The 17,473-nt window shown below is 43.5% G+C and overlaps 1 protein-coding gene across 3 annotated transcripts in view; it reads right to left on the bottom strand.

The window, feature by feature from the left end:
• Nucleotides 1-17,473, bottom strand: part of NOX5 (NADPH oxidase 5) — a 123,309-nt gene that overhangs the window by 39,065 nt on the left and 66,771 nt on the right. For 2 of the 3 annotated variants that reach the window (XM_030814652.1, XM_030814653.1), the window contains exon 1: nt 2,371-2,455. The exons of the other annotated variant lie outside the window; for it this stretch is intronic. In XM_030814652.1, the coding sequence (XP_030670512.1) occupies nt 2,371-2,414 (44 nt within the window). In that variant the 5' untranslated portion in view covers nt 2,415-2,455. Of the gene's footprint in view, nt 1-2,370; nt 2,456-17,473 lie in introns of those variants that run through there. 3 annotated transcript variants of the gene reach the window in all.

The raw sequence follows: 17,473 nt of genomic DNA, 5'->3' as shown, positions 1-17,473 counted from the left end.
AATAAATAAATAAATACATACATACATACATACATACTTAGGAATTTCTATGTTAAAATAAGGGGTTATGGAGACCAAGGTTTCATCATTCAGGTAAAGCCTCCAGGTAGCAGGCTTCAAAGACAACAGAGTGTAAATGTTTCTTATCAGATTTAAAGGGTCTGTTCTATCAGTAATCCCACAAGGGAGCAGAGTATAATGAGGCATGTCTGGTCCCTCCTTCTCATGATGGCCTGAATTAGTTTTTCAGGCTAACTTTGGAATGTCCTTTGCTGAGAGGAGGGGTCCATTCAGACGGCTGAGGGGCTTAGATTTTTATTTTTGGTTTACAAATATATGTTTTAGTGTGTGTATGGATGTGTGTATATATATGCATATGTCATATATGCTTTAATGTGTGTGTGTGTGTGTGCATGCATGGTTCAGTTTCCTCGTTTATTAAAAGCGTTAGTGATAGCTCACCTTGCAGAGTTGTGACAGGGCATAGGACGTCTGTCTAGCGCATGATGATTAGGTACGTACACCTTTCTCTTCTCTTTTTCATGCCTATTAACTCACTTCACTTTCCAAGTCAGCAAGTCCTAGATGGATTCCCATTTCCCAGAGGGAGCACAGACAGATGTCCTCCCAGGGCCCCTGCATTGACTTGGGGCAGAGCCAGGCCTAAGTCCCAGGCTTCAGACTCCTCAGGTTCTTCGTGCGGACCACCTGTCCAGGTCCTCACTCTCTCCTCACCTATAAACGTGTGGTCCTAGTGAGTCACTGGAACTGCAGGCAGCAAGGAGGGTGCTCCAGGCAGCCCCTGCCAGAGGCCAGTCCAAAGCCCCCAGGGCCCAACTCATTGTGGAGGAGGAGGGTGAGATGAGGCATCGAGAGAACCTGTAGCTGGGAGTGTCAAGGGCCAGGGCAATGCCCCCCCTCAGCCTCCCACTGAGATAGGCCAGCTCCTGCACGCTCCCAGGCAGGGGCTCCAGGCCCTCCAGTGTGCCAGACCTTTATTTAGTATATTGGCCCCTTCTGTCTTTGGTGCAGCCCAGTGAGGTAGGTATTATTACTATCCCTGCGTATCAGAAGCAGCCCACAGCTGGAAAAGAGGAAGGGAGCTTCCCATCAGACCTTCTCATCCCTTGTGGCTTCAACATCAGCCAAGCAGCCTCTTTTAAGAGCTTCCTAGGTTTTTTCACACCAGCCCCAGAGAACCACTGTCCCGGGCCCAGCCCCACACACTTCTCCCCATCCCCCACCCAACAATGACTCTGCTTCAACCTTCACTGATGGGCGCCCACTGCCTGTGCAGACACCAAGCTTCGAGTGCCTGCTTCTCATGTCCCTGAGCTGAAACCGGCTTCCCATCACTGCCCCTCAAGACATTCATGCCTCCCGCTGACTTCTAGCCACCCTTTAGTGGTTTCAAGACAGCCCTCCGCAGCCCAAAAGGGCACTCACCTAACGACTAGTGGTTCCCAAACTGCAATATGTTCTTGCCAGAAACATGAGAGCCTGTAAAAATGTGCATTCTGATTCACCAACCTTGAGGGGGGGCAGGAATCTGCACATTTCACCTGCACCCCGGATCTTGTGACCCACACATGGGTGACCCACCCACGCACCTGGAGAAATGCTGCCCTGGGGGTTAAACAGCCTCCACTTTCTTCACCTCTCGGGACCCTCAGGAAGGCATTCCACAAAGCAGAGAGAATTCAGGAAAAAAGGCTGCATGCAAGTGCTAACGCAGGGAAGGCAGGGAGGAGGTATCTGCTGTTCACCTCCCACTTCTCAGAAACAAGATCAGTGTGGTGGGCCTGTGCAAGGGGAGAGGTAACTCTGGGAAGGGGCTGAGAAGAGACTGGGAGAGCCAGGGTGATCTAGGTGGTGAGGGAAGAGGGAGGGAAGGAAGGTAACACTGTAGGTAGCAGGAAGGAGCTGGGAATCTTCAGATTTCAGAGCTCAAGGGGAACAATGTGCTCACCAGAGGCCAGAATTTACCCCAGGAGACCAGGATTTTAGGTCCAGCCTCGCTTTGCATCAGCCGAATGACCAGCCCACAAGCATCTCTCCAACAAAGGGCTATGATGACCAAATGAGATGCTGTTTGGAAAAGTACAACTGGAAAGCATTGTACAAATGCTGGGTATTGCTATTACACTGACTTGACCAGTTCTTTATTTTACAGATGAGAAAACAGGCCCAGAGAGGGCTGGTGACTTATCCAAGATTGCCCAGCTTGCTAGTAGCAAAGCAATAATAGAGCTCAGATCTTCTGACTTCTGCCCAAGGCAGACACAGTCACCTTTTGTAGATCCCACAAAGGCAAATAATCCCACCTTCCCTTGTTCCTGGCATGGAAAGCTAGACAAATGAGCCACTCACCCTCTACAGCCCTCTGTCTGGGCTGGGTCTCCAGACGTGTTCATCTTCTCCTGTCTTCTAGATCACAGGTCCCAGAAAGACTGCTGTCCATAGAGCTGCCTGCACTGTGTAGCCACCCCCCTGACTCCTCCTCTTCCTGACTCCTAAAGACCTGCTCACACCCACAGTCCCCATAAAACTGGTGGCTGAGTTGGTCTAGAAAAATCCCAACCAGGAAGCATGAAATGCAATGGGGCAAGAGTTTTATTAGGAAGGATGAGCTGTCTTCCATCTGGCCCAGTATCTTCTCTTTCCTTTCCTCAAAAATACTATGGTGAAGCTAGGTTATCTAGGAACATACTGTGAAAAAAATCACCAACAACTCCAGGTAGGTCCTGCTTATAAGTCAAGCAAGACTTCGCCAATAACAATAATATCAATTATCGACAAAAATGTTTAAGCACTTACTCTGAGCCATGCACTGTACTAAGAACTTTGCACGTATTGCTCAGTTTAATTCGTAACACAGCCCTGTCTGGTGGGTGTTGGCATCATTCTATTGATTAGGGAAGTGAAATAGAGAGGTGAAGTAATGTGTCCAGTGGGCTTAGCATAAATTTTACAACTACATTGGGCTGACTGTGGAGATTGTGCAGTTAACCACCCCTGGAGCTAAACTCAGTCTCAACATACCGTGTAAAACTGTTGAGACAGTCACATGCAGAGGTTCCTAGCCCAAAGAACCTGGGGAAAAAAGTGGGACCTGAAAGCTATTTTGTTTTAAACTTAAGGGAAATTGTGTAGTTACTTAGGTAATACTGCTCTGCGATTCAGATTCAAAGTGTTTATACTTCTTGTTTTGCCTGGAAAGAGATCAGCTCTGGCTGATAACCCTGGCCATCTGGTGCAGATTGGGATGTCCTAGTGGTGATTTTAGATGTCTCTGGTTAATTTCCAAAATCAGGGAAATGATTAGTTATCATTATGGTTTTGTTTAAAAGCAGAGTGCTACAAGAAATTTATCCCAGTATGTGGCTCATGGTGGGGGTACCCTAAAGGGATCCTTTGGTACTGGCCATGTCAAGTCTTCTGAACCAGCAGGGGCTCACTGGAAGCCCCTTTGCTGTCACTCACATATTTTTCTACCCACAGGCTCAGCCAGTTCTCATTTGTTTGGAGCCAGTCCCAAGACAAGTTCTACAGAATTTCAGTGATCTTTTGGTAATCTCTGGAAATGGGGTGCTCCCATGCCTGGATAGCAGCAATTTTGGAGGCTACTTTGACTGTTTCAATAGTTTTCCTGGCAAAGTAAAGAGAGAAATACAAACACATTCCATTAAATCAGTTCAGGACTCAGGCTCTCCTCTTTATAGCCATCCTGGGTGCTATGTAGCTACTTGAGACCCAGGATGACTAAAAAAGACATTAGGGAGGGTACCTGTGTTATAGTTCCAAAATTACTTTCAAAAACTTAAAATATTAAATTATATTATGTCAGATAATAGATCATTATGAAGTATCCGTGTCATTTGTCATTTTAAGAAGGTTAAAATACCAAAATATTAATTAAACATAAGTTTATATACTTTGGCATCTTATTTTTATATGGTATTAAAAAGCTAAATATATTTAAATGTAATAAACAGTAATTTGAAGAAACACCTTTCTAAAAAATTATAAAATGATTTTCATCTACAAATACTGACACAAGACAGTTCAAAATTACTTCCTAGATTTTTCACTAGAAATTAGGGTTACTAAGAGTTAAAATTATTGAAAATATATGTAACCAGAACCACTAGATATGAGAAAAACAATTTTTTCTACAGAGTGTATAAACAACAGAAAGACATGGTTTTGATAAAAAGTTATAAAGGCGTAAAATATATTTGTTAAAACAATAATATTTTCTGGTTTAAAAGTTACTTAAAAGTTGTTTCAAATTTAAAAAATAGATAACACTAGCTAAATACAAAGAATTGAGAAGAGAAAATATTTTAAAAATCATAAGAGATTATAAAACGTTTATAAAAATCTGTTGTGGTCAAAAGCTAACTAAGATTAGATAGATTTATTTATAAGGTTTATTAAAATTAACTTTAGTGTTAATAATACATAAATACAAAAGTAAAATTCAGTTTTCTCTTTTAAACAAAAATTTCATGTAGTATTAATAAGTCACAGTAAAATATTTTTGTTCACCTTTTTTGTAAACTGAGAAAAAGAGAGAGAGGGAGAGTGGAGAGAAGAAAAGAAATATTCTGTCTCATGCTGTTTTTCTTTGATTGGAAAACTGAGTCTCTTCTCTATTAAAGAGTAAAGGTTTTTGCTTTGTAAAATCTTTGAATTATCACTTTGGCTAAATAAATAACTATTATTTAATAGTGACCTGTGATCCTATTTTGATTGTTTTAAACCTTTTATATATTTGATAGATTTCCCAAATCAAATTTAAAATTTAAAATTAAGTCTTTTTTTTGGCCTCAAACTAACTTTGGGATGCTACAGAGAACCCCCGCAGCATCCAACAAAGAGATAAACAGGATTAATTAGTATATTAAATTCCAGGGGAGGCATTGTCAAATAAGAGATGATGTTTAACCTTCTTCAAAATAGATTTTTATAAATATGTTACTAATATATGTTACAAAATTGTATGGGATTCCTAAAAATCTGATATATCTGGGTATATTCTATCACTTATAATTATGGTTATATTAAATTATTCTAGGTATAAAAAGTAAAAAATTTCCTCTTCAAAGTTCCCCTTCTTGTTAAAGAATAAATCATAAGTGTTAGAAATAATAGTTTCTTTTAAAGATTAACTCTCTTCAAGCCTCCTTGCTTTGTGCTAAAAATTCTTTGTTAAGCCCTATCCTATGTAACTGATGGACATGCTCACAGGCACATCCCAGCTCACAGCCTATGCTCCTTCCTTATATGGAAATGTTATTCTTCCTTAAACCTTTTGAAAGCAACTTCTTTGTTCTTCCTTGCACTTACCTATTTAGGAAAGTTTTAGGCTATTAGCAAATCGGGTATCAGTTTAAGACTGTGAGGTCCCGCTCTAGCCAATGGATGCAGGACAAAGCAGTAAGGACAACCCAAATGCGTAAGGGATAAATATGTCTGCTTTTCCTTTGTTCAAGTGTGCTCTTGCCATTTTTCCATTTGTGATTAAGCAACCTTTCTGCAGAAAGTAAAGATGGCCTTGCTGAGAGATCTTTTGTCTCTGCGCTGACTTTTCTTCAAGGCACCGATTATCTATTTCTAACAATTTTGGTATTTCTAATAGTAGGTCACAAAAATGACCAAATTTCTTTGTCTATTGTGTCTTTCACTATTACCATTTTAAATCACTTTTATAGTTAATTGCTTAATTCTGATGCAGTTTCTGTAAACTCTTCACAAGCAAAGTAAAATCCTAGATCATTGTGTCTTCAAGGAGGTTCATAAAAAGGATGAGAAGGACCCTGAAAAGCACTCTTAAATACAGGTTTTTGGTTATTTTAGGATCATATCTAAGAATTGCCAGAACTCCAAGAAAGGAGCTGGTTTATAAAACTGCTAATGCAGGCAGGACAAGAGATAATTGAATACCAAGAAAACACTCTTCCAGATTTTCATGCTAAATCAACCAGTACTAAAGTTGTTTAGATGTGCAATTTAAATAAACTCCATGGTCCAAGCCAAATTACTTACGATAACTCATCTAATAAACAGTGCTATGCACCTAAGTTGTAGAAACAAAATTGGTATTTAAGAGGATATAAGTCTAACATTAAGCATGGACTAATGGAGAGCCTCAACAGCCGCCTGGTCCTTCCTGAGTCCTTAAAGCTTCCATTATTAAAAGTTCTGCATTCCATGACTCATCACGGAAGAGAGAAAATAATCCAAATGAAACATATATGTATATATATTTACCTGATTGGCCATTTAAACATTTATAGAGGGATTTCATTCATCAGTTTCAATGCATGTTTTCTGGTTATATAAAAGCTTTCCTATGCAAGAGGGATGATGTATAAACAGTAGCTAAAAGGTTATTAGGAAATGCCCTGGACAAATCTCCAGTCATAGAGGTACTTGCTTCACTGAACAAGTTGTATAATAGTTAAATAAGGTATTACTGACACAATAGCATTAGGCAAGGCCAACTAAATTGACTGGATTGCCTTGGTCAAAAGTATTGCGGATTGATGACAATCAGATCCACTTCCAGTGGAATAGTCACTGTAATGCCTATGCACCTAGTAATAGAATTTCATGTATCTTCTGCTACTAAACTCTGATATGACTAAATGCTGCAAGGCTTTACTACATTGTGCCAAAGTATATTTTCACCAGATAAAAGAAGCTTTTCATAGTCCTCAGAAAACACGGACAATCAAACCCTTCACAATCTCACTCACTCTCTAACTCCTCAGCTTGTCTCTTTATTTAATCTTTATGTTAAAGATTGGATCTTTAACATAGAGAGATTGAATCTTCTGAAAAATGACATCAGAGAAAGACTGCCCTACCCACACCGCAAAAAAACTCAGGACCTTAACCTTTGGGTTCATAGTCTCACAGCTCAGAAGGGCCTGTCCAGACTCTTGGAACTATACACCCATTGGAGACATTAAGGTAAAGCTAACCAGCTTTACCTAGCAGATAGCATCCTAGACGTGGACAGCCTTTTCCCAAGATCATTGATCAAGGCTTCTCTGCTATCACAAGACTCTTGTCTCTCATTTTTTTCCTTGCTTATCTTATCTCTGTATGAACAATAGAACTAAAAAGGGGATCTCTTGTGTTCACTCATGGGGTATACTTTTCTTTGCAAGGGATTTTACAGCCAACCTTATACATGGATAGCCTTATGCCCTGGTAGACAGAAGACAAAGGGCCAATGTGGGTAAAAAAATTTTAATGATACTTTGGTGATTCATAGTCAGAAACAGAACACTGATCCACTCCTCTTAACCTACATCATGGGTTAAAGAGAACACTGCCAGCATAGGTTAAAGAGAACATTGTTTGGAGGCCTTCACTCTTCTGGATGGACAAGATTTGTTAAGTCTCTTTTTCCATGGTTTGGAGTAAATGAGACAATAATTCAAAATTTCTCCCTCGTAAATAAGCTGTATAGCATATTCTGCTACAAAGCCTATGGTTACACAGTAGACTTTAAATTCTCTTGCTAAAGTTGTGCTAAATAATAGAATCACTCTAGATTACCTCCTTGCTAAACAGAAAAGTATCAGTGCAGTTGCTGACACTTCTTGTTACACATGGAGGAATACGTCAAGTATTATGGAAATTCAATTGCAAGGGATTAATGAAAAGGCTGCTTGGTTAAAACAAGTAGACTCTTTATCTAGCTTATTATTTAATCTATTTAATTTTAGTTGGTTTCATTCATGGAGACCCTGGTTACGGAGCACATTCTTAACTCTTGATATTATCTTCTTGATAGTCATAATGGTAACCTCCCTGGTGCACTGTATTCTCTCAAAAGTTGTAAATGTTTGCATACAGCCATCTGTAAAGATTCAAGTTATCTCTCTTCAACTGGACCAACAAAAATTCAAATAAATGTGTTATCATAAGGACACCGTAATCTATAAATAATGTGCTGAGACCAAAAACCCAAAATGATGGTACCTGAGAGTGGTGTTAAAGACTTGTTAGTTATACTCTCACTTAATTGAGAACTTAACCAAAGGGAAGCCATTCTTTCGAACTGATTTTGTGAACTAGGCTCCAACTGACAAGACCAAAACAAAATGGAGTCATTCATGCTAAATGCAAAATAATCAAATTGAAACTTTAAAGAAATACATCCTAAAACAGATCAAATTTTGTTTTTCTCCAGTAAATAGGAGATTCCAGCACAAGGAAGTGTCCTCTACTCTAATCCTTACTCGCCTTACAGAACACACTGTTCTGATTATTTCCCAGTGGGATTTGAGACCAAGTAAATACATTTAGTGATATCAATGCCTGAAATTTTGGTCAATGTCTCAATTTTGTGGGGGGAATTGTTAAGTTTAGCCTAAAGCTGCCTCCTTACCTATTTTAAGTTTGGCCCTAAAGCTTTCTCCGTACATAGTAAACTGCAACCTAACTGAATGTGTGAACAAACTATAACCTATTCTTGGCCAATGGCCAACTATAACCGAGTTTCAGCCAATCAAAGGTGGCCAACTGTTCAAATTTTGTTCAAGAAAAGCAAACCCCCAGTTATAACCAATCCAGCTGTTTCCGTACCTCATTTCTGTTTCATGAACCTCATGCTCTTTATTCTGTCCATAAGTCTTCAACCACACAGTAGTGCCAGAGTCTCTCTAGCTGTATTCTGGCCCTGGGGCTGCCTAATTCATGAATTGTTCTTTGCTCAATTAAGCTCTGTTAAATTTAACTCATCTAAGGCTTTCTTTTAACAAATAGTTGCTGGGCTATAGTAGTCACACAATTGCTATTAGGTAAATGAAGTGGGCTAACTGCAGCAGCACCCTACAGAGGATGCCCCCACTCTGGTCAACCACTTACAATGCCCCTGTCCAGTTCTAAGGAGGAGCAATCAGGAGAGGTGCTTCCACTCCCAGGCTGCTGACTCACTGCATGATCTGGGCAAGGTCACCATCTCTCTACAGGACTCAGTACTTCATCTGCTCAATGGGGATTTTATTCCTTTGGTCCCTGCCTTGGGACACTGTGTAAGAGCAGATATAGGGATATATAGACATGTATTTTTCGTTTCTTTGTTTTTGAGATGGAATCTCAACTCTGTCACCCAGACTGGAGTGCAATGACGTGATCTCAGCTCACTGCAACATCCACCTCCCAGGTACAAACAATCCTCCTGCCTCAGCCTCTCGAGTAGCTGGGATTACAGGCGTGTACCACCATGCCCAGCTAACTTTTGTATTTTTAGTAGGGATGGGGTTTCACCATGTTGGCCAGGCTGCTCTCAAACTCCTCACCTCAAGTGATCCACCCGCTTCAGCCTCCCAAAGTGCTGGGATTATAGGCGTGAGCCACTGTGCCTGGCCAGTGTTTGTTTGTTTTGTTTTGTTTTGTTTTGTTTTGTTTTGTTTTGTTTTTTAAGCCCAAACAGTGGTCTTTGGGAGACTCAACAGGAGCTGTTTACTGGCAGAAGAGAATTTTTCTTGTGGAGGTCTGACAACCAGTGTGGCATCCCTTGGGGCCAAAAGAATATGCAGAAGCTCTGTCTTTCTGGAGATGTAACTGGAGTTTATTCTAATGAGATGAAACGTGGCCTATCCCTGCCTCCTCAAATGACCTTCTCATGGAAATCAGAGCAGGTAAGATTCTCTAAGATTGTTCCAGGCTAGTTCTATTATTATTTTGAACTTATACACAAGATTTCAGAGGAAATTAAGTTTTCATCAGTTTTTTCTTATCTTGTTTGTTTAAGCCCTGGAAGCCTGGAACATGTCTTCTTTCTCCTGTATCCCCTGAGAGCTTGGCTGGCAGTAGCAGCTCCCTCAGCAGCTACTGCTTTGGTTCCGGTCAGTTTCCTGTGTCCTGGATCACCATCCCTCATCTTGAGGAAAATATGGAGATGGCAAAAATTCTGTCTGCTTCGGGAGGAGGTTCCGCAGAGAGCTCTGGGGTCACGGTGAGCAATCCCCTGAGCAAGAAGACAGCTCTCAGTTGCAAAATGCATATATGCAAACACATCCCAGGAAAACCCAACCAGACCCCAGGCAGGTAGAAATTCTGAGGCTCCGTTTGTTAGACAGAGAAACTGGAGACAGAGTAGGTGAGTCACTGAGTCAGCTCACAGAGTGGGCTGAGGGTCCCAGCCTGGACCACAACACAGCCCCACTAGCACCTGCTGAGGCTCCCTTCTTCCTATGGCAGAGACGCAGCCTCTGCTTGAACTTGCCTTGCTCACTCCCAGAATAGAGCCTTTGCAGCAACTGCCTCTCCTGTGGGATCCCTCTGAGGGCTCTCAGCACTCAAGAGTCAGCTAAAAGCCCACCTCCTCCTGGAGGCCCCTCCTGCTACCTCCAGCCCTGAGTTACAATAAATTCCTGCAGCCTTTACTATTTGCATCACAAATGTGACCTGACATGCTGTGCTGTCATCAACATCTTATGCCCTTGCTCTGTGTGGTAAATTGGTCCTTGGGTCATCATTACACTTTACGTGTGTGTACCTCATCTCCCCAACTAGCAGGTCAGCTGTAGATAGGCAGGAACCACCTCCACCCATTCACAATTTCATTCGTGCATTCATTTAAGAAATATTATCTGCTATTCCAAGGATAAATCAATAATTAAGTGAGACGTGCTTCCAGCCCTCGCAGTGCTTAGAATTCTTATTCCCTGCAGGACCCAGCATAACCTGCTTGTAGCCAGCGGCACGAGTTAACAGGGACAGCCTCTGGCCAGCAAGTTCCAGCAGTGTCTCTTTGATCTGGCCAAAGCCCTGCAAGGACTATTTTTAAGTAGAAAAGCAGGAAGGACCACAGAGACAGAGTCTGTAGAACAGCTTTTGAATGTAATGCAATTCCTAGAAAGGAATTCCTCTAGGCTCTGCTCCTGGGATACATCGGGAGCCCCACCCATAAAAGGGTCAAAGAGCCCTTATGCCCAGAATAGACCTCTAAGCTGTAACCAAAAATAAAATTCTGAGGCTCCTTCAACCATCTGAATGGACTTTCTCCTCTGCCAGGGCACTTTTAAAATTTAACCTGAGAGACTAGTTCAAACCATGATGTGAAGTGGGTACTCTGACATGGCTTATTATACGTCTCCGGCATTAATATCAACATAGAACTGATGTCTGAAGAGAAGCATTTACAGTCTATTCTCTCTGAAGCCTGCTCCCTGCTCCCTGCATGATTAAACTTTAGTCTTGGCCAGGCGCGGTGGCTCACACCTGTAATCCCCACATTTTGGGACACTGAGACAGGTGGATTGTCTGAGGTCAGGAGTCCAAGACCAGCCTGGCTAACATGGTGAAACCCCATCTCTACTAAAAATACAAAAAAAATAGCTGGGCATGGTGGCAGGCGCCTGTAATCCCAGCTACTAGGGAGGCTGAGGCAGGAGAATCGCTTGAACCCGGGAGGTGGAGGTTGTAGTGAGCCGAGATCGCACCATTGCACTCCAGCCTGTGCAATAAGAATGAGATTTCATCTCAAAAACAAACAAACAAACAAAAAAACTTTAGTCTCCACAACCTCCTATAGCAACTCAGACATTTCCTTTCTACTGATCCCAGGTCTTTAGATAAACTCAACCAATTGTCAATCAGAAAAATTTAAATCTGCCTGTAACCTGAAAGCTCCTCCCCCACCTTCGAGTTGGCCCACCTTTCTAGACGGAACCAATATATTTTTAAAATGTATTTGATTGAAATCTCATGCCTCCCTAAAATGTATAGCACCAAGCTGCACCGTGACCACCTTGGGCACATGGGCATATGGACACATGTTCTCAGGACCTCCTGAGGGCTGTGTCACGGGCCATGCTCACTCATATTTGGCTCAGAATAAATCTCTTCAAATATTTTACAGAATTCGATTCTTTTTGTCGACAAGACTCTCTAGAAGATCGATTTATGGCACAGATGGAGATATTGAGGCAGAGCGGGTTTGTGGCTGATCTGGTGCTAAACTCCTAGCACAGTGCTTTCATCCTAGTACCCACTGAGGCATGAATTCCTGCTGAAGGAGAAGAGTTGTTTTCCCACTTAGCAGCTGGGAGTAACCCTGGCACACAGGAGCATATAGGTGGAGAAAATAAAAGAGATCATGAGAGAGAGAGAGAGAGGTTCTAGCCGTCTACTCTGTCCAGGCATTGGACCAGGGACTGGGGCAGATGGTGACTAACACGTGGTCCTGACCTCGAGCAACTCGGTGGGACAAAGAGCTGTTTAGCAAGTATGGTTCATGGCCCCATGATGGGTATGGGACCTGTGAGTCAGTGAAGTGGGACCTCTCTAAGCCTGAGTTCCCTGCAGCCGTGGGGGTCCTGTCTGTTCTGCCCACCTGACCACGTGGCTGTGAGGATTAAATGAAATAACATAGGAGGAAGCACCTGGTCCATAACAGACACTCAACTCATTTTCACTCATTCAGAAGGTTGTTTGGTTCTTCTCAACCACCTCCTTTGTTCCCCAAGTTCCAGTAAAAGAATCCTAATTAGTCTTCTTGTAGCAGAAATAGCTGAGTGTGCATGACCCCAAATGACCCCCAGGGGTTATTGTCCTGAGGCTCCAGCTCGCCCCACCACTCACAGAATTGACAGCTTTGGTTCATCCCTTAATGCCTGAGGCCAATGTGCTTCCTTTCCCTATTTTTCATTTTGCTTATCTCTAAAAATGGCCTGCTAAGACCTACCCCCATAACGTTGTTAGGCTCCATTGAGACATCACATGTACAGCCCCTAGCAGGTTGCACTGGACACGTGGTAGTTCCTGTCCCCTTCTTTCTCCCTCCTGCTGAAGGGGTCTTGCTGCTGACAGCAGGGAATTGTCCTCCAGAGAGTGTGGGGCAGAGATCTGAGTTAGGCAGAAGCCTCTCCTCCATGGCTGCCCCTGTGCCCTCATATCCTCCTCTAGCATCCTTAGCACAAGAGTCTCACTTTCTGTTCTGGACACCAGAGACACATGTGGTGAGGGCACCACCACTCAGCTTGGCACATGTGAGACACAACAGGCAATGGGTGAGGGCAGCTACTGTGGGAACCCAGATGCAGAAAGAATTCTGCTTCTCTCCTCCTTCCTGCATCCCACTTTTGAGCTTGGAGAAGTCTAGAGACTCCCAGAAAATAGGTCTGAGTACAGACATGGAGATTCCTTATTCCATTGGCTTCTGAACACTTAAATTCATTTTCAGTCATGTGGGTAAAATTTTAACTGACCCTCCAAAGCACGTGTGTGCAGATATTCTTCTGCAAAAGATCTGGTGGTAGCTTTCATTTCTAGATGGAGAAACGGAGGCGCTTCCCACTGCCCTCCACCGGAGGAGGTAACTGAAGAATGCAAATCTCAGCTCTGCACCTGAAGTATAAGGAGGAAAAAGGCAGGGTGGAGTGCTTTGTGGCTTTGGTGGGGGAACGAATCTTGGGTGATCCAGGAACTCTGTAAACTTATGTCTGAATCCAACTTCCCAAGAATCAGTCCTTGGAGTAAGATGAGTAGCTATAAATCCAGACTTTGTATTGGAAGAAGTAAAAATATGATTACTTTTTGTTTTTAAGAGATGCCAAGAACTATCAGGCCTTAGGAATCTCAGAGGAAGGAAATGTAAGCCTCCATGTGTGTCTCTGGTCCCCACTGTGAGCCAAGGCCTGTGATCCTCACCAAAGCAGAACTGACTTCCCTTTCCCCACCTTTCCCCAACTTGCCTTGCCTTTCTTTGCTTTTTCTTCTGCTTCCTTTCCTTTCCTTCCTCTAATCATATTATTGGCACCCACAGGAATCACAGCATGAATGACAAGACCTTCCTTTACAGCAGCAGTCCCAGCCTGTTCCCAGAACACTGGCTCCACAGGAGAAGCATGGGGCATCTGGCGATTCCATCCACACTGGCGTATTACAGCCTCCATCTTGACCACGTGCTTCCCAGACAGCTGCCAAAAGAACATCTTCTCGCTAGAGGCTCTGAGTTCATCTGGACCTCCTCTTTAAATCCTAGAGATGCAGAGGAATTGAGGCCGCTGTAGCTTGGTATAATTTGGGCAGTCTCTGGACAGAATCAGGTCCTTGGATTTAGCACCAAGTTTTGATAGCTCTCCTTCTCATTTCTTCACCTGGTGAATTCCTATTCAACCTTCAGGTGCCACCACAAGCATAAGTGTTCCCTTTTCCAGTCCACTCCTCCCCAAGAGAGCTAATTTAGCTCTCTCCTGTAGTTCTCACTACACTGTCCTTTTACACTTTTTTTTTGAGACAAAGTCTCGCTCTGTTGCCCAGGCTAGAGTGCAATGGCACAATCTCGGCCCACTGCAACCTCCGCCTCCCAGGTTTAAGTGATTCTCCTGCCTCAGCCTCCCAACTATCTGGGCTTACAAGCATGTGCCACCACGCCCAGCTAATTTTTGTATTATTAGTAAAGACGGGGTTTCACCATGTTGGTCAGGCTGGTCTTGAACTCCTGACCTCAGGTGATTCACCCGCCTCGGCCTCCCAAAGTGCTGGGATTACAGGCGTGAGCCACCATGCCCAGCCTACTGTACTTTTACTCTATCAGGATATACCTGAATTGAAGAAGAAGAACTCATTGAAAATGTAATGTATAGTAATAACTCACTGAGAAATTATGTCATTTATTGCTGCTGTTGGCTCACCAGGAAAGAACAAAAGCTATCCAGAGCTTCACCTATTGGAGGGTGGCATGATTTTCTTCCTAGAGGCAACAAGGATACTCCAACCCCCTAAGGAGCAATAGGCAATTCTTTCTGTTTCTGGGTCTGAGAGAGGAAGTTGAGTAGGCATGGAGGGGCCCTGGTGTGAGAATGGCCAGCCCTGAAGACAACTTCTAAACAGGACTGTGTTTAGAGACCACTGGAGGCAGTTAAGCCAGATTATCCCAGAGGGAAATGAGAATAAACGCAGTACTGCAAGGTAGAGGGTAAAGATGTTTTTAGGTAAAGAACATTTGTTTTTCCTAAGTGTATAGCACAGAGTGCTGAAAGTATTTTCTTCCTAAAGTAACACCATAGTGTGACACCAACACACTGGCACTGTGAGAGACATTATCTCAACATTTCGGACCCAGGTTGGTGGTGGGGTGCTGCATACAGAGCTGGGAAGCCTAGGCCTGTATCTTGCGATCACTAGGAGCAACGGCTGTCATGGCAACCAGAAGCTGCAAGACCCCCTTTCCAGATGGCTAAGTCCCTGGGGGGGCCTTTGACAAACCCAGGAGAATTCAAGGATATGATGATATAAGACTTCTGGTCAGTCTTGCTTAAAGAGGGTCCAAACAGGATTTAATCTTCTTTTAATAAAAATAAGTCATGCACATAGTGAAAACTGAAACAGCGCGAGAGTAAACAAGGAAAAGAGGGTCACCCTCCTTCTTCAGGCCCTGGTCTCGCTTTGCAGAGGTAACACCATTAGCAGGGTTTTTTTTTATGTACAGATACATGATATGTACAATTACAAAGCTGCCTAAACACACACACACACACACACACACACACACAGGAGTACACTGTGTTGCCCTTAGCCTTTCACTGCCTACTCTGAGGATCATTCTATATCAGCTTACTCAGTACCAACACATTCTTTTTTAATGGTGGAAAGGATCCCATTTCTCGTCCCCATTCAGAGGAACTTAGACATCCTAGAAACACTACATCAACTGTACCCCAAGTGTCATGGTATAATTTCATTCCTATATTTATACAGGCATTTATATTTATGTAGAATATTTCCTATATTACTAAGTTTGTACCTGCATCTATCTCCCTTCTAGGATGCAAGCACCTCAAAGGCAAGAACTGAGACAGAAGACAGTTCAGCAGTTGCCAAGGGTTAGGAATGGGGGCAGGGGTGCAATTCTAAAGGGGAAGCCAGGGCGATGAACAGTTCCCTGTCTTGATCGTGGTGGGGGTTCCTCAAGGTCTGTTTGGTTGTACCAATGTAATTTCCTAGATTTGCTACCTTAATATAGTTATTCAAGGTGTTTTTGAAGGAAACTGGGTGAAGGGTACCGTGGATCTTGCTGTACAATATTTGCAACTTCCTGTGAATCTATAAGTATTTCAAGATAAAAAGTTAAAACAGCAATCAGGTTGGATTCTCCTCCATCCTAGTGTTCTATTCCCAGCTTCTAGTGCTAGGCCTGGCACAGAGAAGTGCTCCATGAATGTAAGCTAAAGAAATGAAGAGTGTCTCCTTTCTGGACCTCAGTTTCCCCATCTGTACAATGAGGGCTTTGGGCTACATGACCTCCAGCAGCCTTTCCAGTCCTCACACTTGGTTCTGCTGGGCAGCACCTGTGCCTGCCTGTGAAGCCAGCCAGCTGACTCCTGAGCCTTGACTGCCTCACAGACTCTGCCTCCCCTTCCTCCCACCCCACAAGCGCCACAGGCTACTACTCCAAACGTTTCCGGCAGAATATTACAGTAGTGATAGTGGTGCGACAAAATTAGTAGCCTAATTAAAATGGAAGATGTAGCATTTTTTGAACAATGATCCTTCCACAAACCTCTGACATGTGCAGCGGAAGTGTGTCAGGTGTGTGTCAGCTGAGATTGGTTTACTGTACAGGGTGAAAGCACACAGCTAAGTGACAGAATTATGCAATCATTAAGCCTGGGGTTCTGGGCTGCCTTTCCATTGTCTATGTCTACCAGGCCCTGGCCTTTCTGGGATGTGAGAGAGATACCGGCTTGTAGTAGATAATGTTGGTGCTCCATCCAGACCCCCTTCATCATCTCTGTACCTCAATTGTCAGCACCCTCACCCCTTCTAGGGACAACTGCCCTAGGCTGCTGGAGTGACTTCACCCTGAAGTGCAGAATGCTGGGGTGGCTGAGAGTTGACATGCTTCTCCTCTCCCAACGGCTGCGCAGGGAATATGAGAGTCTTGCCTCAGCTTGGGGCAGCTGATGTACAGCTCACACTCTGGGCTTCCCCTGTGGCACTGGGTGAAGCCACCTTCATGGAACTTTTGCCTGAGGTTTCCCCTTGCTTGGCTTTCCCCTTCCCCATCCTTTCCCCATCCTCTTACCAGTGTCCCCTAGGAGTTTACAAATCACATCTCAACACTTGCTTCTGGGGAATCCTTATAAGCAATGCTCTCTTCAAACAAGCGCTAGCCACCGAGATTTGTCTAAAACCACTCCTAAAGTTAGGGCTGAGTGTTGTCATGGAGGAATCCCCATCCCACATTGGTAAGATTCCCCTAAGGAGGCAATTGGGGAAGATGATGAGAGGACCAACTGAGAACAGGGGTCAGCTAGAGAAGGAAGATGAAATGATGACTCCATCAAAATCTAACATCAGCTACAAATAAAACCTGCTATTAACAAACCGTGACCCAGCAAGAGGTCTAGGACTCCCTCAGGAGCTGGGGAGAGGGGCTATGATTGGCCTGTCTGCCACTGCCCCCACTTACCCACTTCATCTTCTTCCACGGCCCTTT

This window comes from Nomascus leucogenys, chromosome 6 (genome assembly GCF_006542625.1).
Source record: "Nomascus leucogenys isolate Asia chromosome 6, Asia_NLE_v1, whole genome shotgun sequence".
Lineage (NCBI taxonomy): Eukaryota > Metazoa > Chordata > Mammalia > Primates > Hylobatidae > Nomascus > Nomascus leucogenys.
This window is presented reverse-complemented; position numbering and strand designations above follow the sequence as displayed.